The sequence below is a fragment of the Hemitrygon akajei genome, chromosome 16, assembly GCF_048418815.1.
Source record: "Hemitrygon akajei chromosome 16, sHemAka1.3, whole genome shotgun sequence".
Lineage (NCBI taxonomy): Eukaryota > Metazoa > Chordata > Chondrichthyes > Myliobatiformes > Dasyatidae > Hemitrygon > Hemitrygon akajei.
In genome coordinates this window covers 57,969,949-57,994,592 of record NC_133139.1, presented here as the reverse complement: position 1 = coordinate 57,994,592, position 24,644 = coordinate 57,969,949, and the positions used below count along the sequence as shown (strand labels likewise).

At 41.3% G+C, this 24,644-nt stretch overlaps 1 protein-coding gene across 1 annotated transcript in view; it reads left to right on the top strand.

The window, feature by feature from the left end:
* Positions 1-18,591, top strand: part of get3 (guided entry of tail-anchored proteins factor 3, ATPase) — a 41,265-nt gene extending 22,674 nt beyond the window's left edge. The window contains exons 6-7 of the mRNA XM_073068942.1: positions 10,512-10,712; positions 13,993-18,591. Of these exons, the coding sequence (XP_072925043.1) occupies positions 10,512-10,712; positions 13,993-14,121 (330 nt within the window). The 3' untranslated portion in view covers positions 14,122-18,591. The remainder of the gene's footprint in view (positions 1-10,511; positions 10,713-13,992) is intronic.
* Positions 18,592-24,644: the final 6,053 nt, after the last annotated feature.

Here is a 24,644-nt window from a genome sequence, read left to right as displayed (position 1 = left end):
TTAAACCAGAATGTAGTACAAATTTGGCAGAGATGTGCAGCAGAAGAGAGTTTAATTGGACATCGACACCAACATATTGCACAACATATTAACAGGTCCAAACAATTTCACTTTTTCACTATCCAAAACATTATTTTTCACTGAATGATACCAGGCTATATTCTTCTAAAAGAAATGGTCATATTAAGCCTTGTGTTGAGGTTGAAATCTTTAACCTTTGCTATGCTTATTTTGTCTGGGGAAATGAATGAGATATTACAATTGACCCTGTTAATCTTGAGTGGCTGATACACTGCCGGGCTTTCTCCCTTCTGTTGTGATATCCTTGTTGGATTCTTTCAGTATATAGCTATCTAGAGGATAATAAAGAGAAGTGGCAGTTCTAAGTGTACTGCTGAGTTCACTTGTGCCAATATTTAATGAGTTAAATACATATCCAGGGTACTGTTGAGTACACAGGTTAAGAGTGAGAGAACTAATGGAATCCTGAAACCTAGAAAATCATCTAAAAATCATAATATACTGTGCAAAAGTATTGAGCACCCGAGATTTCTTATATCGATTTTGTTATAGATGTCTATTTTTTATCTTTTGCATTAATGTCAGTACAAAAGAACAAATTTGAGATGTCCAAATATTCATCTTCCAAAAAATTAAATGTTAGAGAAATATAACCATATAACAATTACAGCATGGAAACAGGCCATCTCAGCCCTTCTAGTCCGTGCCGACGCTTACACTCACCTAGTCCCACTGGCCCGCACTCAGCCCATAACCCTCCATTCCTTTCCTGACCATATACCTATCCAATTTTACTTTAAATGACAATACCGAACCTGCCTATACCACTTCTACTGGAAGCTCATTCCACACAGCTACCACTCTCTGAGTAAAGAAATTCCCCCTTGTGTTACCCTTAAACTTTTGTCCCCAACTCTCAAATCATATCCTCTTGTTTGAATCTCCCCCACTCTCAATGGGAAAAGCCTATCCACGTCAACTCTATCTATCCCCCTCATAATTTAAAATACCTGTTTCAAGTCTACTGTCTATGCCACACGACAGTGAGAATAGGAATAGGATAAGGTGGAGGATAAATGCGTGGCTGAGGGATTGGAGCAGGGGACAGGGATTCAGATTTATAACCATATAACAATTACAGCATGGAAACAGGCCATCTCGGCCCTTCTAGTCTGTGCTGAACGCTTACTCTCATCTAATTCCACTGACCCGCACTCAGCCCATAACCCTCCATTCCTTTCCTGTCCAATACCTATCCAATTTTGCTTTAAATGACAATACTGAACCTTGTCTCTACCACTTCTACTGGAAGCTCATTCCACACAGCTACCACTCTCTGAGTAAAGAAATTCCCCCTCATGTTACCCCTAAACTTTTGACCCCCCTAACTCTCAACTCATGTCCTCTTGTTTGAATCTCCCCTACTCTCAATAGAAAAAGCCTATCCACGTCAACTCAATCTATCCCCCTCATTTTAAATACCTCTATTAAGTTCCCCCGCAACCTTCTATGCTCCAAAGAATAAAGACCTAACTTGTTCAGCCTTTCCCTGTAATTTAGGTGTTGAAACCCAGGTAACATTCTAGTAAATCTTCTCTGTACTCTCTCTATTTTGTTGATATCTTTCCTATAATTCGGTGACCAGAACTGTACACAAAATTTTTTGTAGTTTGTTAAAGAAAATAACATATTAAGTAATAGACCACTAGTCAAATAAAAACTTAATGATTTTGTAGGTATATAGGTAGCCCAGTGCACAATTAAACAAAGATAACAAACAGATGCTGATGATCAATGATGTAATAAGTTGAATGAATTTATTAACTGAAACAGAAATGGATGTAGAAGGAATCAAGCTGAGTGAAGGCAACCAAACTAAAAGGTGAGTGTGTGGCAGATGTGACAGTTTAACCTTCGAATCATCAATTCTTACACCATGGCAAGAGTGAGCATAGCAACAAAACTCAAGGTGGTCATCCTGCATCAGCACGGTCTCTCCTGAGCAGAAATTTTGTGACAGACAAGATGTGCTGTCCAAGCTCTTCCGAAGAAACGCAAGGAAATGGGCAAGTTTGAGGACTAGAAATGCAATGGATGGCCATGGAAAGAGTGTAACAGATGAGAGATGCATCAAACTGACATCCCATATAACCATATAAACGTATAACAATTACAGCACGGAAACAGGCCATCTTGGCCCTTCTAGTCCGTGCCGAACGCTTACTCTCACCTAGTCCTACCGACCTGCACTCAGCCCATAACCCTCCATTCCTTTCCTGTCCATATACCTATCCAATTTTACTTTAAATGACAATATCGAACCTTCCTCTACCACTTCTACTGGAAGGTAATTCCACACAGCTACCACTCTCTGAGTAAAGAAATTTCCCCTCGTGTTACCCCTAAACTTTTGCCCCCTTATTCTCAACTCATGTCCTCTTGTTTGAATCTCCCCTACTCTCAATGGAAAAAGCCTATCTATGTCAACTCTGTCTATCCCCCTCATAATTTTAAATACCTGTTTCAAGTCCCCCCTCAAACTTCTATGCTCCAAAGAATAATGACCTAACTTGTTCAACCTTTCTCTGTAACTAAGGTGCTGAAACCCAGGTAACATTCTAGTAAATCTCATCTGTACTCTCTCTATTTTGTTGACATCTTTCCTATAATTCGATGACCAGAACTGTATACAATACTCCAAATTTGTCCTTACCAATGCCTTGTACATCAATTTTACCAATTTTAACATCACATCCCAACTCCTATACTCAATGCTCTGATTTATAAAGGCCAACATACCAAAAGCTTTCTTCACCACCCTATTCACATAAGATTCCACCTTCAGGGAACTATGCACCATTATTCCTAAATCACTATGTTCTACTGCATTCTTCAATGCCCTACCATTTACCACGTATGTCCTATTTTGATTAGTCCTACTAAAATGTAGCACCTCACACTTATCAGCATTAAACTCCATCTGCCATCTTTCAGCCCACTCTTCCAACTGGCCCAAATCTCTCTGCAAACTTTGAAAACCTACTTCATTATCCACAACACCACCTATCTTAGTATCATCTGCATGCTAACTAATCCAATTTATCACCCCATCATCCAGATCATTAATGGATATGACAAATAACATTGGATCCAGTACAGATCCCTGAGGCACACCACTAGTCACTGGCCTCCAACCTGACAAACAGTTATCCATCACTACTCTCTGGCATCTCCCATCCAGCCACTGTTGAATCCATTTTATTACTTCAATATTAATACCTAACGATTGAACCTTCCTTACTAACCTTCCATGTGGAACCTTGTCAAAGGCCTTACTGAAGTCCATATAGACAACATCCACTGCTTTACCCTTGTCAACTTTCTTAGTAACCTCTTCAAAAAATTCAGTAAGATTTGTCAAATATGACCATCCATGCACAAATCCATGTTGACTGTTCTTTATCAGACCCTGTCTATCCAGATAATTATATATACCATCTCTAAAAATACTTTCCATTAATTTACCTACCACTGATGTCAAACTGACAGGCCTATAATTGCTAGGTTTACTCTTAGAACCCTTTTTAAGCAATGGAACCACATGAGCAATACGCCAATCCTCCGGCACCATCCCCGTTTCTAATGACATTTGAAATATTTCTGTCAGAGCCCCTGCTATTTCTACACTAATTTCCCTCAAGGTCCTAGGGAATATCCTGTCAGGACCCAGAGACTTATCCACTTTTATATTCCTTAAAAGCGCCAGGACTTCCTCTTCTTTAATCATCATAGTTTCCATAACTTCCCTACTTGTTTCCCTTACCTTACACAATTCAATATCCTTCTCCTTAGTGAATACCGAAGAAAAGAAATTGTTCAAAATCTCCCCCATCTCTTTCGGCTCCACACATAGCTGTCCACTCTGATTCTCTAAGGGACCAGTTTTATCCCTCACTATCCTTTTGCTATTAATGTAACTGTAGGAACCCTTTGGATTTATTTTCACCTTACTTGCCAAAGCAACCTCGTAGCTTCTTTTAGCTTTTCTAATTTCTTTCTTAAGATTCTTCTTACATTCTTTATATTCCTTGAGCTCCTATTTTCCATGCTGCCTATATTTATTGTAGATTTTTCTGAACAAATTTTGGCTCTCTCAAAATTTTAACCTTTCCTTTCAGCCTAACAGGAGCATAAAGATCCTGTACCCTCAAAATTTCACCTTTAAATGACCTCCATTTCTCTATTACATCCTTCCCATAAAACAATTTGTCCCAATCCACTCCTAAATCCTTTCGCATCTCCTCAAAGTAAGCCTTTCTCCAATTAAAAATCTCAACCCTGGGTCCAGTCCTGTTCTTCTCCATAATTGAAACTGATGGCATTGTGATCACTGGACCCGAAGTGCTCCCCAACACATACCTCCGTCACCTGACCTATCTCATTCCCTAACATGAGATCCAACACTACCCCTTCGCTAGTTGGTACCTCAATGTATTACTGGAAAAAAACTGTCCTGCACACATTTTACAAACTCCAAATCATCCATCCCTTTTACAGTATGGGCTTCCCAGTCTATGTGTGGAAAATTAAAATCTCCCACAATCATAACCCTGTGCTTACTACAAATATCTACCAGCTCCTTACAAATTTGCTCCTCCAATTCTCGCTCCCCATTAGGTGGTCTGTAATACACCCCTGTAAGTATTACTACACCTTTTCCATTCCTCAATTCCACTCAAATAGCCTCCCTAGACAAGCTCTCAAATCCATTCTGCCAGAGCACCGCTGTAATATTTTCTCTGACAAGCAATGCAACACCTCCCCCTCTTGTCCCTCCGATTCTATCACACCTGAAGCAACGTAATTCAGGAATATTTAGTTGCCAATCACACCCCTCTTGCAACCATGGTAATAGCTACAACATCATATTTCCAGGTATCAATCCATGCTCTAAGCTCATCCATCTTTCTTACAATGCTCCTAAGCATTAAAATAAATGCATTTAAGAAATTCTCCACCTCTTACTCTCTGTTTATCACTAACGGTGCAAACAACTTTACTATCTTTTTCTTCCTTCTCCCATACATCTGTTCCTACACTCTGGTTCCCCTCCCTTCTTGAATCTAGTTTAAATCCACTGGAGCCTGTCTAGCAAACCTACCTGCAAGAATATTTGTCCCCCTCCAGTTCAGATGTAAACCGTCCTGCCGGAACAGGTCCCACCTTCCCTGGAAAACTGCCAATTATCTATAAATCTGAAGCCCTCCCTTCTGCACCATGTCTTCAGCCACATGTTGATCTGCGCTATCTTACTATTTCTAAACCCGCCTTCACATGGCACTGGTAGTAATCCTGAGATTGCTCTCCTGGAGGTCCTGTCCTTTAACTTGTTGCCTAACTCCCTAAACTCACCTTTCAGGACCTCCTCACTCTTCCTACTGACATCGTTAGTCCCTACATGGACCACGACATCCGGCTGCTCACCCTCCCTCTTGAGAGTACTGAGAACTTGATCCGAGATATTGCGGACCCTGGCACCAGGGAGGCAACAGACCATTCGGGATTCTCGATCTCTTCCACAGAACCTCTCATCTGTCCCCCTAACTATCGAATCCCCTATCACTACTGCTCTCCTCTTTTCCCTCCTTCCTTTCTGAGCTGAGGGTCCAGTCTTGGTGCCAGAGACGCAACCACTGCAACTTGTCTCTGGTAAGTCGTCCCCATCAACAGTATCCAAAACGGTATACTTACTGTTGATGGGAACGGCCACAGGGGTGCTCTGCTCATTCTGTCTATTCCCCTTTCCTCTTCCCAGCTAACTGTCTCCTGACTCTTAGGGGTGACTATCTCCCTGTAACTCCTTTTTATTTCTACCTCTGCCTCCTGAATGATCCGAAGTTCATCCAGCTCCAGTTCCCTAACACGGTTTGTCAGAAGCGATAGCTGGATGCACCTTTTACAGGTGTAGTCATCAGGGGCAATTGTGCTCGCCCTGACTTCCCACATACTGTGAACGGAGCACTCAACTGCTGCCTCCATTACCTACTTAGTAGGTAATTAGATACCTAATTAGATTAATTAAAGGAACTTACCCAGCCTTACCTCATTTGGAGTGAAGCTTGTCCTCAGCCTCTGCTCGCTGAAGCCTCTCGAGCCAAAGCCTTCCTACTCTTTCTCCCTCTACTCCGTCGCTCGCTCCGTTAATCTGTTTGCTTTTTGAATTCTCCCGCTGCCTCACGGGCTGACTTTCACGCGCTTGTGCAGTCATGCCCCATTCAAGCTGCCAAATAAATCCCTTCTAAGTCAGAAGAGGTTTGGTGCTGCTATCAGCTCTGAACTCACAGAAACCACTGGAACCCAAGTACACCTCTCTAGAGCCTTGAGAAGTCTTGTCAAAAGTGGTCTTCATGGAAAAGTTGCTAGTAAAAAGCCATTCCTCCAAAATGATGAAAACAAAGCCATGAGTCTCACCTACACACAATAACACAAGGATTGGGATGCTGAACAATGACAGCAAGTGCTCTGGACTGACAGGTTAAAATTTGAACATTTTGGTTCAAGCAGGAGGCAGTTTGTTCATAGAAGAGCTGGAGAGTGCTACATGGATGAGTGTTTGCAACCAACAGTGAAGCACAGCAGAGGTTCCTTGTAGTTTTGGGGCTATGTTTCTGCAAATTAAGTTGGTGATCTGGTCAGAATGAATGGATCCTTATTGCTGAGAGGTACAAGCAGGGTCTCATCCATCACACAATACCATCAGGGAGGCGACTGGTTGGTTTCAACTTTATTCTGTAGGGAGACAATGATCAAGGTCTCAAAGAACTATCTTCAATGAAAAGAAGAACAAAGAATTCTGCAACAGATAGTATGGCATCCACAGAGCCCTAATATTAATATCAAAACCCTCTGGGGTTACCTGGAAACGAGATAGCCAAAGTCTGCAGAAGAACTTTAGCAAGTTCTTTAAGATACTTGGAACATCCTACCAGTCGATTTTCTTAGGGGCGATGGGGATTGCCTGTTTCTACCTTCTACCTCAGATCCATACATCCACATGTCCATGTAGACCTTTTGTTTCATCTTGTTCATGCCCCACTAAACTCATTGGCTTACCTTGACTGTTTTATCCCTCCTGTTTCAGTCTCTTCCTATCTATATCCGTGATACCTCAAACACTCCTGGTCTTTTCAAGGATTTCATGTTCCCTGGCCCCCATCATCTCAGTTTTACTATAGGTGTCCAGTGTATAACCTCCATCTCTTCCTCCCCCCCAACCCCCCCCCCCCCCCCCCCCCCAACTAGGAAGGGCTCAAAGTTCCTAGTTTTTTCTCTGGACACCAGACCTAACCAGTTCCCCTCCACCACCAGTCATCTCTGCCTAGCGGAACTTGTTCTCACTCTCTATAATTTCTCCTTTGGCTCCTCCCACTTCCTTCAAACAAAACGGGTAGTCATGGGCACTCAAGTGGGTCCCAGCTATGCCTGCCTGTTTGTCGGCTACATGGAACAGACTATGTTCCAAGCCTACACCAGTGATGGTCCTGCACTTTTTCTACACTACATTGACGATTGCATTGGTGCTACTTCTTGCACCCGTGCTGAACTCGTTGCCTCCAGCTTCCACCTTGCTTTCAGATTCATCTGGTCCATTTCTGACATCTCCCTCCCCTTTCTCAATCTCACTGTCTCTATCTCCGGAGACAGTTTATCCATCGATGTCTATTGCAAACCACCAACTCTCACAGCTACCTAGACTACACCTCGTCCCACCTTACTACTTGTAAAAACGCCATCCTTTTTTCTCAATTCCTCCGTCTCTGCTGCATCTGCTCTTAGAATGAGGCTTTTCATTCTAGAACAAAATTTTTACAAACAGAGGGGATTCCTTTCCTCCACCATTACACTGCCCTCCACTGCATCTCTTCCAATTGACGCATGTCTGTCCTTACCCCATCCTCCCCCTACCCTGCCAGGGATAGGGTTCCTCTTGTCCTCATCTACCACCTTACCAGCCTCCATGTCCAGCACATAATTCTCTGAAACTTCTGCCACTTCCACCTGGGTTCCACCACCACTTTCTGCAGGGATCACTCCCTACGTGACTCTTTTGTCCATTTGTCCCTCCTCACTGATCTTCCTGGTACTTATGCTTGTAAGTGGAACAAGTGCTACCTGCCCCTACACCACCTCCCTCACTACCATCCAGGGCCCTAAACAGTCCTTCCAGGTGAGGCTACAATTCACCTGTGAGTCTATTGGGGTCATTTACTGTGTTCGGTGCTCCTGGTGTAGCCTGCTGTACAGCAGTGAGATCTGACATAGATTGGAAGACTGCTTCACTGAGCAGCTATGCTACATCTGCCAGAAAAAGGAGTATCTCCCAGTGGCTACCCATTTTAATTCCACCTCCCATTCCCATTCCGATATGTCCATCCATGGCCTCCTCCACTGTCATGATGATGCGACACTTAGGTTGGAGGAACACACCTTGTATTCCGTTTGGGCAGCCTCCAACCTGATGGCATGAACATTGATTTCTCATACTTCTGGTAATGCCCGCCACCCCTCCTTCACCATTTTCCATTCCCTTATCCCTCTTTCACTTTGTCTCCTTGCCCATCCATCGCCTCCCTTTGGTGTTCCTTCCCCCTTTTCTTTCTAACATGGCCTTCTGTCTCTTTCACCAATCAATTTCCCAGCTCTTCTTTGAGATTTGCAAATGCCTCCAGTAAAGATGGAGGGTTAAAACTGAGGAAGACTGTACCAACTGCAGGAAAGATGATGTTGACAAATTTCAACAAAGGTAAATACAGTATTTACATTTTTGATAAGAATATCAATCTAAATAGCGTAGAGAAACAAAGGAAACTGGGAATACAAATGGTGATGCTGTGGGTCAACAATGCCGTAGCATACAGCATGTCAAGTGCAGGAATTCATATGGTCTTCTAGAGGAAGACCATTGACTAGTCCAGGAAATTTGATAAAAGTTTGTCAGATTTTGTTTCATCAAAGATGTACAGTTCTGGTTGCCTTGAAGTGATATTCATTTAGTGGCCAATTTATTAGGTACACCTGTATACTTTGCTAATGCAAAAATCTAATTGGCCAGTTGTGTGACAGCTACTCAATGCATAAAAGCTTAGAGACATCATCAGGAGGTTCAGTTTTTGTTCAGACCAAACATCAGAATAGGGCCAAAATGTGATCTAAGTGACTTTGACTCTAGAATGATTGTTGATGCCAGACAGGGTGGTTTGAATATCTCAGAAACTGCTGATCTCTTGGGATTTCCACACACATTTTCTGGAGTTTACAGAGAATGGTGTGAAAAACAAAAGAAAACACATCAAACGAGTGGCAGTTCAAAAATGCCTTGTTAATGAGAGAAGTCAGAGGAGAATGGCCAAACTGGTTCAAGCTAACAGGAATCAAGCAACAACGTGTCTCAACAGTGATGTGCAGAAGAGCATCTCTGAATGCACAACAGATCAAACCTGGAAGGTGGGCTACAGCAGTGGGAACTTTATTTGGTATAAGAGGTGCATCCAATGAATGTAGATGCACTGTGGTTGGGTTAAACAGATCTGCGAAGATGATACCAAAAATCGCAAGGTTATTCTAACGGGTGGATAAACAGACATTTTTTTCTCTCAATCTTTAATTGTTTCTTTTTGTTGAGAGGCCATTGTTGGAGGAGTTTCTTTAACACCTAAATAGAGAATTTAGAATAAAACTTATGTGGAGTCTAAGAGCATGGAATTTACTTCCACACAGTTCTGATAAGTTGGATATTGTGCATCTTAAGAAACAAGAAGCACAGAAGAACGAGAGGTACAAGGCAGAGATAAAGGAGACTTGAATAGAGGCAATATATATGAATGTGTGCTGTGCTTATTCTGTGTAATTGTTTTACACTTTGGCTGGCTGAACTGTAGATTACTGACACGAGGCACAGTAACTTGATTAATGCAGAATAATTTAACGCTACATAATTCCTTTGAAATCTGGCTTAAGGAAAATGGCATTTGTACGTAATGAGACATTGAGTAGCCCCAAAGGTTCTGTATCATCTGAGCACTTCTGACATGCAGCTTTTCTACATTGAAAGTTGCTAATTAAATGCAAAAAAAACATGCAGTATTGCTCAGGTAATGTTTTGATGACCCTGATTGTAGAATCAAGATAGTTTTGTGGCTACCTAAGAAAGCAAAAATAGCTTTGTTATAGTATCTCTTCCAAAAGTGGCTCTGTCTGCAGCCTAGAGAGTGCCAGTGCAGTCCCTGTCAAATAATCACTGGGACTTAAGCACACAATCATCTGAACACACTTGCCTCTAGGATTACTACTTGCAGATATCCAGGAAGGAAGTTGGGACCAAGTGACAGAAACTGCATTATGAAACAAAATCTTATGCTACACTCTTTAGTGTAATGATACATTCATCGCTTGATAGGTTGTTGTGAAATCTTTGTGTTTACATCTTGCAGGAGCAGACCACATTTATCTGTGTGTGCATTGCCGAGTTTCTATCCTTGTATGAAACAGAGCGACTAATCCAGGAGTTGGCAAAGTGCAAAATTGACACCCACAACATTATCGTAAACCAACTGGTGTTCCCAGAGCCCGGGGAGAAACCTTGTCGGATGTGCGAGGCACGGCACAAAATCCAATCAAAATACCTAGACCAGGTACACTACAGTGTGCATAAATTTTCTTGTGGTAAAGATTATTTAAAGTAGGGGTTCCCAACCTTTTTTATGCCATGAACCAATACTATTAAGCAAGGGGTCAGTGGACCCCAGGTTGGGAACCCGTAATGTAAAGGAAACATTGTTGGAGACTGTGACTGTTAGGTTGCATGATTGAGTTGGTTTAAATTCTTGGTAAAGCTAATATTTAAATTGAGGCCAATAGTTGGGTTATTATAGACTGACTGCATTTAATGTGAAAATCAAAATATGAAAGCTGTTAATAGGAACTAATCATTTTTAGATTAACTGTAATTCCTTTCTGGAATTGCTGTAATCTTAAGTTGTGTGTTCTTGTTCTCTATTTTCCCTATCAGGATTAATGGCAGGATTCTTGGCTGTGTGGAGAACAGAGGGATCTTGGGGTACACATCCATAGATCTCTCAAAGTTGCCACACAAGTTGGTTAAGAAGGTGAATGGTGTATTGGCCTTCATTAGTTGGGGGTTTGAGTTCAGTATTCTTGAGGTAATGTTGTAGCTCTGTGAAACTTTGGCTACTTTCGCTACACATGGCGAATTGTATTCAAACTGGTTGTTTCTGTGTAGGAAAGATGTAGAAGCTTCAGAGAGCATGCAGAGGAGATTTAAAAGGATGCTGCCTGGATTAGAGAGCATGTCTTATGATGAAAGGTTGGGTGACCTAGGGATTTTGTCTTTGGAGTGAAGGAAGATGAAAGGTGACTTGATAGAGATGTATAAGATGAGAGATGTAGATGGAGTGGGCAGCCATTGACTTTTTCCCTTGGGTGGAAATGGCTGATACCAAGAGGCATAACTTTAAGATGATTGGAGAAAATTTAAAGGGGGGATGTCAGGTATTTGATTTTACAGAGCGGTAAGTACATGAAATGTGCTGCCAAGGTGGTGGTAGAGGCAGATACATTAGGACTTGTAACAGGCACATGGATGAAAGAAGATTGGAGGGCCTGTGTGGCAGGGAAGGATTAGATTGATCTTAGAGTAGGTTAAAAGGTCGATACAACATTGTGGGCTGAAGAGTCTGTGCTGTAATGCTCCATGCTCTATCACATGAAAGTCTCTAGGAGGCCTTGACCTGGGCAAAGTGATTTGTGAATAGTTATTGGTTGCTTTTAATATTCTGCTCCATTACTTTTGTTTCTGTCGACTTCAGTAGAACTGAAGTGTGCTTGCACAATGACACGTATTTTGTGGCAGGGCTGAAGTTTACCTTGCAGACTACCACTGAAATCCAGCGCCCTTAATTCTTAGTCCCTCCTCAGGGTTGAGGTTGACTGATTCTCACCCCACGTCTTGGATAACTGAATCCAGTCCAAGACCTGCAAACTCAACCATAGATTCTGCTTGACAGAGTGAGTGCGTGTGATGCCTGTATTGTTCTATCCTCCAAATGCTGTTTGCACTTTGCCTCTCAACCAAGGTCCTCTTAATGTATCTGTGCAAACCCAGATGTTCCTTGACCCATCCAAGTAATCTTGAGTTTGATACCCATGAATTGATGAGGAAGGATTTTGAAATGAAATTGCTTTTTTACCTGTTTTCTTTGAAGTCAGTTGGTGAGTTTGTGATAGGTTACCTGTCATTGATGTACAGACTGTGCTATACATCTAGATGGCTCTGGTAGAGTGAATTTCAATAGTTTCAATAAGTACATTTAATGTCAGAGAAATGTATACAATATACATCCTGAAATTCTTTTTCTTCACGAGCATCCATGAAAATGGAAGGGTGCCCCAAAGAATGAATGACAGTTAAACGTTAGAACCCCAAAGCCCCCCCAGCTGCCCCCTACCACCACCAGTGAAAAAGCATCAGCACCCTCCATTGAGCACTCAAGCATGCAGCAAAGCATCAATAATGACACAGACTTGCAGTACCCCAAAGACTACTCATTCACTTGATAATTTGACAAACCGCAGGCTCTTTCTCTCTCTGAAAAAGAAGTTGCCCTGTTTCATAGTGAGAGGGGAGACGTAACAAATAATTCACTGATTTATGATGTTTAAAGACTGTTGCGCCGCTTTTTCCTAGCTCTGCGCCCAGAGAATTGATCCCAGAAAGGCTTGGGTCTCTTGACACACAGCTAGTAGCTAACCTGTTGCTCCCGATGTTCCATGTTCTCCCGTAACGCCTCAGTCAGTTGCACCGGCCTTGATTCAGCCCATCTCCAGTGACATGAAAATCTGGCACCTTGAAGGCATGCTAGTCTTCCTGGCCATGTCCTTGGGATATCAAAAAGTGGTCACTCGTGAGACCCTGAGAGCAGGTCTCATTTCAGCGAAGAACCAAAATCAGAGTGTTACCTCCAGATCAGGGTCTTCAAAAGAACCTTGAAAAGGAAAAAAAAAGATAGCAAAGATAGAAATAGAGCTGTTTCCGAAGATGCAAGCAAAGGAGTCGCCATTTAGCACCATCTTGACTTTGCTCCGCCCTTAAGGTGTGGAATTCTATTTAAAATTAGTTTTGTGCTTCAATTTATGAGTCCCATTGTACTTAAGTACCTGGTGGCTTGAGGCTCTGAGCAAAGTATGTGATTGTAGTCTATCAAGCATGTCACTCTTTCTGTGGCCCTCTGGCATTGGAGAATTGGTCACTGTTTGCAATCCTGCATTTTATAAGGTGGTCATAGAGCAATGCAGCACGGATACAGGCCCTTCAGCGAAACTATGCTTACTCAGTCCATATCTCTAAGCCCGCTCATCCATGTACAAATGATGCTATTGTACCTGCTTCAACCACTTCCTCTGGCGGCTTGTTCCATATACTCACCACCCTCTGCATGAAAAAAGTTACCACTTTAAAATCTTTCACCTCTCAGCCTAAACCTAGTTTTGGGGTTTCCTACCTTGGGGAAAAGACTTTTACCATCCACCTTATCTATGTCTGTCATAACTTTAAACACTTCTTTAATGTCACCTCTCATTCTCCTATGTTCTGAAGAATGAAGACCAACTATAACTCAGGTCCTCTAGTCCTAGCAACATCTTGATAGATGTTATTTGCACTCTTACTAGTTTAGTTATATCTTTCATATAACAGGATGACCAAAACTATATACAATACTCCAAGTGATTTCACCAATGACTTATAGAACTGCAGCATAATGACCCAAGCCCTTTACAAAATGCCCTGACTGATGAAGGAAGTGTACTGAATGCCATTTTCGCCACCCTGTTGAAACTTTGGTTTTGTGCTGTGTGCTGTTGATTTAGTGATTTTAACTTTGCTTTTCTTACCAGATGGAGGATCTGTACGAAGATTTCCACATTGTGAAGCTCCCTTTGTTACCTCATGAAGTAAGGGGCACTGACAAAGTCAACACCTTCTCCAAGCTCTTGCTCGAGCCTTACATGCCACCCAGTAAATGAACAGACTTTCTTCATTCTGTTTCAATACTGATGCAAGAAAACCCAGGATTTGTAATTTATTAACACTATGTTTTTAGGAACGAGCATGGGGAGGGGATGTGTGGCTGTTATTTATTGTGTTGGGCCAGGTGTGGATTATTTTGTTGATGTCATTTTGAGTTATACTGACTACACGGTCCTTGTATCAATGCTGGGTTTGTGGAGCAAACTATTTGAATATAAATCCTTGCTATTGTAACCTTTACACAATTGCTTTTCAACTTTGACTTGCCTTCCTCCCCTTCACTGTTTACCTATACCCTCTAAAATAAGCCACTGACCTGAGACTTGACCCACAGCTGCCCTGTGCCAGCTGGAGTCTCTTCCAGTGGAGGGTCAGCTTTCACTTCTAACATAATGGTCTTCAACAGGAAGTATATAGTTCAAATCAAAGTAGCAATTCTACTACAAAGCAATTGTGACATGTTTGGAGAATTTGTGGTCTTAATGTTGTAAAGCTAGTCTGTTAAACACTTTAACACTAGCAACATTTTACATATTACTTTGTTACATGTCAGTAGCAGTTAAAGATGTCCATGGGAGCTTATGCCTTGAGTATGGCCATAGACTCTAAATTTAATAATGTTTCCTATGACCATTTTTTATTTTAGGTTATACCAACCTCCATGTGGTGTCTTGGTCTAGCAGAGACCATGCATTACATTGGAAAACCTAATTGCTCTTTCATTATCGGGTTTCACCTTTTAGCCACCATTGTTATGAAGTTTCAGGACTTTTGGTTTGGTTTCAGGTTTGGTATACCTGAATATCCTTGTAGACATGCTGCCCTGGCTTTAAGGAATCATATTTTCCTGACTTGTTAAATTGTAATGAAGAAACTTGTTAAAGAACCTCTAACCAGAATGGGACTTCAGAATGTTTATTTTATTGCATTGGACCTCCAGATTTTGTTCATGTCCTCTTAGCAGATACTGAGTTTGGGGAAGGGGAGCCTGTTGAATGTCATTTCACCCTGTGCAATGGAAAACAACCAGATGGCAGATGGATCATAAGATTGATCCCTGGGTTTTGGAAGAACATGTGGATCTCTGTTATAGTCGTGGTGGTGAAGATGCATACGGTAGGGAATGGGAAAATTTAGCTACCATTCCTAAGTGGTTCTTGTCTACTCTGGAAAATAGATGATGGATGTGAACAACTTTGGGCTCAGATGTTAATTCTCAAAATTTAGTTAGGTACATGAGAAATGACACACAAGTAAGCTGTAGAGATGTGGTGAATGTCTGATGGTGCCATCTAATGGTGTCTGAATCTGGGGTGGGGGGGGAAGGCTAATAATAAATTATTATTAATTTATTATTAAATTTAGTAAACATAGTGAATCGTTTTCTCCACAAATGCATGTCATATTTTTATAGAGGAGGTGAAGCTTTGGTCAGTAATTCTGAGGCAAAAGACAAAACCTACAGCTAGTGAAACACCTTAGTAAAACAGATTGTCAGCATTTAAACTCATTGCATTTGGTTTCATTTAAGGACCAGGAAGTGTATATTGAGTATTGTCTCTGCAATCTGATTTCCCAAACTGCTCAAGGTGGAATGGGATTTTGTTTCAGTCTTGGAGGTGAGGTTAACAAAAAGTCACCCAATCTAATCCAGTAAAGCTCTAGGTTAACTGCCCTCTGCTGCTTGTTCACTTTCAATTGCTTTTGTCAAGTATTCTGACTAGTGGGAAATACAGATCTTTAGGACTAGTGCCGTGTGTTTGAATCGACCAAATGAGATGGAGAAGCTACAGATGGAGGAACAGTTGGTTATTTTACGAACATCTGTACTTGAGCTACAAATGACAAATATCTGGCATCTAAAATTTATAATGAAACCTAGAATAAATTTTTCATCTGCACTGGATACTCTTTGATAATGAGTGACCTTTTTCATTGTCCTGGTGTCACGTTTATGCACACACCAAGGTTCTTTTACTGTATTTGTGCACTTACTGCCGTTTGGTTGTAGAGGACATCATCTCCAACATTAGGGGTGCAGAAAATTAGGCTGGGTCCCTGCAACCTTTTTCTGTGCCTCACTGCTGGGTTGAGCAGAGGAAGGTAAAAGTTGGTGACATTCTGCTCTTCTCCATGTAGCCCTGGAGTGAATGCTAGAATGTGTTAAATGCATTTTGGTAAGTAAATATTCAATGGTAAATCTACTAATTCAATTAAACTATTCTCTAAGGAGGAGTAAAATCAAGGGATGAAGAAGGTCTTAAATGTGAGCCATTTGGGTTGGCTTAAGAATTGTTCTAATCCTTATTTAATACTCTAAGAGCTTCTTATCCAAGGATCTGTCCTGGTGCTGAGAAAAATGGGGGTTAACTTAATCTTAACTCATGACACTAAGCACTTAAATATTTAAGACGTGCAAATTAGAAAGCTTGTATTACTACACGAGCTAAACTGTTGTTTTGCCTATACTAAGTTTCAGTGTGGAGAAGATGGGGCTTGATGAAAGAAAGATGGTCAAAAAACTAAGTATTGGATTTTTTTGGTTTTTTTTACAGATCACAGTTAAAGTGCATGTTTGATAAGTAATGGCTGTTTCTCTAAGCTCTGGTGTTAAGGGTTTGGGATCTTCCCTCATACTAAGAGAAGTCTTAAATCAAGACTTTGCATTTAGCACTTTTTGCTTTTTTTAAACTGAATTAAAATGATATCAGACAACTACTGGACCTGCTTGGACCTGCCCTGTAAAAAGCCCCATCTCAATGTTGTAATTGTAGCAGCACTAATGTAAACTGAGGATTAAAAGTGTGATCTGAAGTGATGTGTGGGTTGGTTCCTCCTGAAGGGAAGCTTCTTGGCCTCAGTGCTTGGTAGGGAGAACAGACTCATTGCTCAGCAGGCAGGAGGCTCTGGCTGCGATAGCGGAGCTGATGCTCAATTCCTCTGCCCTCACTGTTTTTATCCTCTTGACTTCTGAAACACTTTAGAACATGATGTACCATGTTCTTTCACATTCTAAAAACCTCTTTAGGAGGAGAATGTGACACATCTCTTCAATCTTTCAGTAAAGTTTCTGTTCTCATCTTACTGATTCCCTAATAAATGGAAATCATTCTGTTTCCTGACTTAATTCTGATCCATTTCAAACAACAATGTATGGTTAACCCTGTTCTACACCTAGTGGCACAGATGATGATTTTAGTAGTGCTCAGTGTAAGTCTATTTTTCTCCAAGGAAGGGACCCTAACACAGTCATCGCCTCTCTAAGGCACTTGGGATTCACTCCCACTTAGGCACTGAGCAGGTGTGAGAAATTCCTTTCTCTGCTACTTTCACCAATGTGCTTAAAAAACAGGGCTAGCATGTTCGTGGAAAATTGCAGCACATTGGTTTAGCCATAGTCATGAGAGCTTCTAGTTCAATTTGAGCTGAGCCAGGCTAGTAGTGAAAGAGAATGTAGCATCTGACGTTACTGCAGGCCCAGGAGGGGGGAATGCTCCATCCTTTTCCCAGCGGCTGGCAGTTACAGCCTCATTTGTAAGAGTTGAGCTGGGTGGACTCTGCTGTTTGAATGGTTTGCTGCCATTCACTAAGATTTGTTGAGCAAAGTGGACTTAGTTATTCCCATGGAATACAAACACCAGCAAGGATTATCATTTGCCAGAAGATATTGGAGAGCCATGTGGACTTATTTCCAGAATCTCTTGCATTTACTCATTGACGTTCCTTTGTAATCTTACTGCTAGTGAGCCCAAAGTCCAGCTGGTGGAAAGGTCCAAGTGAATGAATCGTGACCAAATCATTTTATTTTAGTCAATGTAGACCAGCATTGGCCAGGAGGTTTAGTAAATTTCCCATATCCATTCCTCGTAACATAGAATCCTTTATAGATTGCTGTACATTAAACCTTTTATTTATAAACCTTTAACTTGAGCCACAGTTTCTGTCATGTTCAGTTAGTTGCTCTTGAATCTGTACCAATGCTTCCAACCTCAGCCTTCCAGTTGAAAGAGCTTGCTGGTTCAACTCAACACACAAAACACTGAATAACTCAGCAGTTCTCATGCTGGTTCAATTCACTGTTTTACAAGGTTATATCCTCAGCTTGTTACAGATGCCCTGTGATGAAGATCACAATCTATTGAGAGATTTTGAAAATCCATAACATTGTAAAATTTGATGTGTAGTAACCCAGTTGTAATTGGAATTATAAATTGGTGTAATGACAGAGATCTCTGAATGCTGCCCAACAATTTTCACACCAATAAACCGTGTACTCTAAACGCTGGACAATTGTTTTTATTATTTTTAAGTAAAGTTTCCTGGGCAGCTTTACATTATCAAAAGGTTTCTATCTGTTTGAAATTTTCCTTTTAATTGTCTTAATTTTGTGGATGTGTTTTTAACAAAAAGCAACTGAATGACAACCAGTGCAAGATGCAGTTCAATAAAGCTTTTAATATAACTTATTTTTTGTTTTGTTTTAAATACTAATGGAGCAAAGTTAATTTATTCCATGAGACCTAACAAAAGGTATCTAACACTGTGGCATCACCAGTAAGTCTCCAAATGATCTGTGAGCAATAGCTAACAAGGTCGATTAAATCTTGCCAGTTAAGCCCTTTACCCCTACTGGGGCATAGGCTGCCAACAACAGCTTGCCAGGATTCTTTGACCTGGACCAGCCCTTCAGGTTGTCCCCAGGTGTAGCCATCTTTTATCCTCCTCCCAGGAATGAGGTCTCTGTAGCTTCTGTTGGAGTTTCTATAGCTGAGTTTTTATGGGATTGGAGTTGCTATTCTCATGTCCAACCCTCACGGCCGAGTTTCCTTTACATCCCCTTTCTGCAAATGCAGATGTAGTGTGAAATGCTCGTGGGTCAAATAAAAGCAAATTGTTAAAGTACGTTTGTACATAAATCAAGATCTTGAGGTCCATTTTTTGCAGCCATTTACAGAAAAATAAATACAATAGAATATATGAAAAACTACACAAAGACTGAGAACCAACCAATGTGAAAAAGACAAATCATGCAAATAAAAAGAAAATCTGAGAACATGAGTTATAGAGTCAGAGTCCTTGAAAGTGAGTCTGTGGGTTGTGGTGAAATGAAGTTATTCACACTGGGTCAGGAGCCTGATTGTTGGAGAGTGATAACTGTTCCTGACCTGGTGGTGTAGGATCCAAGACTTCTGTATCTCCTGCCTAATGGGAGTGGTGCGAAGAGAATATGGCCTTGATGGTGGATGCTGGTGTCATTACGGATGTGCTCAGTGGTGGGGAGATCTTTGCCTATGTTTTCTGTAGCCTTTTCTGTCCAGGGCATTGGTGTTTCTATACCAGGTAGTGATGCAACCTGATAGGATTCTCTTCACTGTACATGCAGAGTGTCCTAGCTGGTTGCAACACTGCCTGGTATAGAAACTGCAATGCTCTAGAACAGAAATGCCTGATCCTCTGATATGATAATGCCAAAGAATTTAAAGCCCCCTCCAACTCAGATCCCCTAATAACTGGCTTGTGGACCTCCAGCTTCCTCCTGTAGCCAATAATCAGCTCATTGGTTTTGCTGACATTGAGTAAGAGGTTGTTGTTCAACCAGATTTTCAACTTTCATCCTACAATATATGCTGATTTGTCACCATCTTTGATTGGCCAATAACAGTGGTGTCACCAGCAGACTTAAATACAGCATTAGATACTTGGCCTCACAGTCAAAGGTGTAAAGTGAATAGAGCAGGGGACTAAGTACATGGCCTGCTGTGAGGTTGGTGGCCCCTGTGGAGCTTAGTGTTACATCGAAGATGTTGCATGCTGTTGATTTCTAATTATTTTTAAAAATTCAAATTAATAATTTTCTCTTTCCAAGCCCTACTGCTACAAAAATGATTGTGTTGAGCAGCATTTTGGATTTGTTTCACAGCAGCTTCATCAAAATAAAAGCTTTAGGATGTGGTCACCTTATGTTTTGGTTTGCGTCCCCATCGGGTTACTCTGGTATTCTCTGCACTTTTTGTGGAGTATTAGACTATGACCTTTAACACCCTTACTAATCAAGAACCAATCAAACTCCCCTTTAAATATACCCAATGACTTGGCCTCTGCAGCTGTCTGTAGCAATGAATTCCACAGATTCACCACACCTCTTGCTGAAAAAAAAATCCCCCTTGTATCCGTTTTAAAGAGATGTCCTTGTATTCTAAGGCTGTGTCCCTGGTCCTAGACTTGCCCACTAAATGAAAAATCCACTCTAGCTTGATTAGTAGAGTTATGGGGAGAAAGCGGGTAAATGAGGATGAGGGGGATTGTAAATTAGCTATGATGGAATGGCAGTGCAGGCTCAATGGGCCAGATAGCCTAATTCTACTACTTTGTCTTATGGAGATCGTCCGTGAAACTTGGCCAGCAAGTTTGAGCCCAGATTTATGCAGGTGCTACCTGTTGTGAAAGTAATCCCATCAATCCCAAGTCCTCTGCTATTTTTCTGCAATCCTCCTTCACCTTTATCTCTTTCATACCCACCAACTCTTCTGCCATCCACTAATAATAGGAAGTGATTTACAGCAGCCAATTAATATACCAGGATGTTTCTGGGATGTGGGGGGTGGGGGAAACTGTAGACTTGGAGAAAACCTTGTACTCTCACAGACAGAATGTGCCAACTCTACCCAGACACAGGAATTATTCTTTCCACGTCTACTCTGTCTAGGCCTTTCAACATTTGAAAGGTTTTAATGAGGTCCCCCTCATACTTCTAAATTCCAGTAAGTACAGACCCAGAGCTGTCAAATGTTCCTCACATGATAACCCTTTCATTCCCAAAATCACCCTTGAGAACCTCCTCTGAACCCTCTCCAATGCCAGCATATCTCTTAGATGAGGAGCCCAAAACTGTTCACAATACTCAATGGGAAGCCTCTCCAGTGCCATATGAAGCCTCAACATCACATCCCTGCCCTTGTATTTTAGACTTCTTGAAATGAATGCTAACATTGTATTTGCCTTCCTCATCACCTGCAAGTTAACTGTTAGAGTATTCTGCACAAGGACTCCCAAGTCCTTTTGCATCTCAGATTTTTGGATTTCTCCCCATTTAGAAAATAGTCTGCACACGACCCTGCATTTTCCAACATTGTATTTCATTTGCCTATTCTCTTAATCTGTCTAAGTCCTTCTGCAGCCTACCTGTTCCCTCAACACTACCTGTCCCTCCACCAGTCTTTGTATCATCTGCAAACTTGGCAACAAAGCCACCTATATCAATGATATACAACATAAAGAGAAACAGACCCTATACCAACCCCTGCAGAACACCACTAGTCACCAGAAAAGGATCTTTTTATTCCAACTCATTGCCTCCTACCAATCAGCCAATGCTCTAACTGTGCCAGTAACTTCCCTCTAATACCATGGGCTTTTAACTTGGTAAGTAGCCTCATGTGTAGCACCTTGTCAAAGGCTTTCTGAAAGTTCAAATATACAACATCCATTGCATTCCCTTTATCTATCCTGCTTGTCATCTCAAAGAATTCCAACAGATTCGTCAGGCAAGATTTTCCCTTAAGGAAACCATGCTGACTTTGTCCTTTCTTGTCCTTGTCCTCAAGTACGCCATAACCTCATCCTTAACAGTGAACTCCAACATCTTCCCAAGCACTGAGGTCAGGCCAATTGGTCTATAATTTCCTTTCTGCTGCCTTCCTCCTTTCTTAAAACATTTGCAGTTTTCCAATCCTCTGACACCATGCCAGAGTCCAATGATTTTTGAAAGATCATTACTAATGCCTCCATATCTCCACTGCTGCTGCTACTCAGAATCCTAGGATGCAGTTCATCAGATCCAGGTGACTTATCTACCCTTAGGTTTTTCAGCTTTTTGAGCACCTCCCTTATAATAGTAACTGCATTCACTTCTCTTCTGTCACACCCTTCAAAATCTGGCACACTGCTAGTGTATTCCACAGTGAAGACATGCAAAATATTCATTTAGTTCATCTGCCATCTCCTTGACCCCTGTTATTATTTCTCTGGCCTAATTTTCTAGCAGTCCTATATCCATTCATCTCTTTTTTTTATACTTAAAGAAACTTTGACTATCCACTTTGATACTGTTTGTTAGCTTGCTTTTGTATTTCATTTTTCCCTCCTCATGATTTTTATAGTTGCTCTCTGTAGGTTTTTAAAAGCTTCCCAATCCTCTATCTTCCCGCTAATTTTTGCTTTGTTTTATGCCCTTGCTTTTGCTTTTACAATGGCTTTGACTTCCCTTGTCAGCCACAGTTGTACTATTTTGCCATTTGAGTTTTTTTTTTGTTTTTTGAAATACATCTATCCTGAGCTTCCTCATTTCCCCCTGAAGCTCATGGCATTGCTGCTCTGCTGTCATCTCCTTTCAATTTACTTTGGCCATCTCCTCTCTCATACCATTGTAATTTCCTTTACTCCACTGAAATACTGTTAAGCCAGACTTGACCTCTTTATCAAATTTCAAGTTGAACTCAATCATATTGTGATCACTGCCTAGTAAGGGTTCTTTGCCTAATCACCTGCAGTTCATTACGTAACACCCAATCCAGTATAGCTGATCCCCTAGTAGAGTCAACGACAAACTGCTCTAAAAAGCCATCTCCTAGGCATTCAACAAACTCGCTCTCTTGAGATCCATTACTGACCTAATTTTCCCAATCACCCTGCATGTTGAAATCTCCCATGACTATCATAACATAGCCCTTTTGGCACATCTTTTCTATTTCCCGTTATAATTGTTGGTCCAGATTCCCAGCAATTATTGGGAGGCCTGTATGTAACTGCCATCAGTTACACTTCTAACCATATAACAATTACAGCATGGAAACAGGCCATCTCGGCCCTTCTAGTCTGTGCTGAACGCTTACTCTCACCTAATTCCACTGACCCGCACTCAGCCCATAACCCTCCATTCCTTTCCTGTCCAATACCTATCCAATTTTGCTTTAAATGACAATACTGAACCTGTCTCTACCACTTCTACTGGAAGCTCGTTCCACACAGCTACCACTCTCTGAGTAAAGAAATTCCCCCTCATGTTACCCTTAAACTTTTGCCTCCTAAGTCTCAACTCATGTCCTCTTGTTTGAATCTCCCCTACTCTCAATGGAAAAAACCTATCCACGTCAACTCTATCTAACCCCCTCATAATTTTAAATACCTCTATTAAGTCCCCCCTCAACCTTCTATGCTCCAAAGAATAAAGACCTAACTTGTTCAATCTTTCCCTGTAACTTAAGTACTGAAACCCAGGTAACATTCTAGTAAATCTTCTCTGTACTTTCTCTATTTTGTTGACATCTTTCCTATAATTTGGTGACCCGAACTGTACACAATACTCCAAATTCGGTCTTACCAATGCCTTGTACAATTTTAACATTACATCCCAACTCCTATACTCAATGCTCTGATTTATAAAGGCCAACATACCAAAAGCTTTCTTCACCACCCTATCCACATGAGATTCCACCTTCAGGGAACTATGCACCATTATTCCTAGATCACTCTGTTCTACTGCATTCTTCAATGCCCTACCATTTACCATGTATGTTCTATCTGGATTATTCCTACCAAAATGCAGCACCTCACACTTATCAGCATTAAACTCCATCTGCCATCGCTCAGTCCACTCTTCTAACTGGCCTAAATCACTCTGCAAACTTTGAAAACCTACTTCATTATCCACAACGCCACCTACCTTAGTATCATCTGCATACTTACTAATCCAATTTACCACCCCATCATCCAGATCATTAATGTATATGACAAACAACATTGGACCCAGTACAGATCCCTGAGCCACACCACTAGTCACTGGCCTCCAACCTGACAGTTATCCATCACTACTCTCTGGCATCTCCCATCCAGCCACTGTTGAATCCATTCTATTACCTCAATATTAATACCCAACGATGGAACCTTCCTAACTAACCTTCCGTGCGGAACCTTGTCAAAGGCCTTACTGAAGTCCATATAGACAACATCCATTGCTTTACCCTTGTCAACTTTCCTCGTAACCTCTTCAAAAATTTCAATAAGATTTGTCAAACATGACCTTCCACGCACAAATCCATGTTGACTGTTCCTAATTAGACCCTGTCTATCCAGATAATTATATATACCATATCTAAAAATACTTTCCATTAATTTACCTACCACTGATGTCAAACTGACAGGCCTATAATTGCTAGGTTTACTCTTAGAACCCTTTTTAAACAGTGGAGCTACATGAGCAATACGCCAATCCTCCGGCACCATCCCTGTTTCTAATGACATTTGAAATATTTCTGTCAGAGCCCCTGCTATTTCTACACTAAACTCTATCAAGGTCATAGGCAATATCCTGTCAGGACCTGGAGATTTATTCACTTCTATATTCCTTAAAAGTGCCAGTACTTCCTCCTCTTTAATTGTCATAGTTTCCATAACTTCTCTACTTGTTTCCCTTACCTTACACAATTCAATATCCTCCTTAGTGAATACCGAAGAAAAGAAA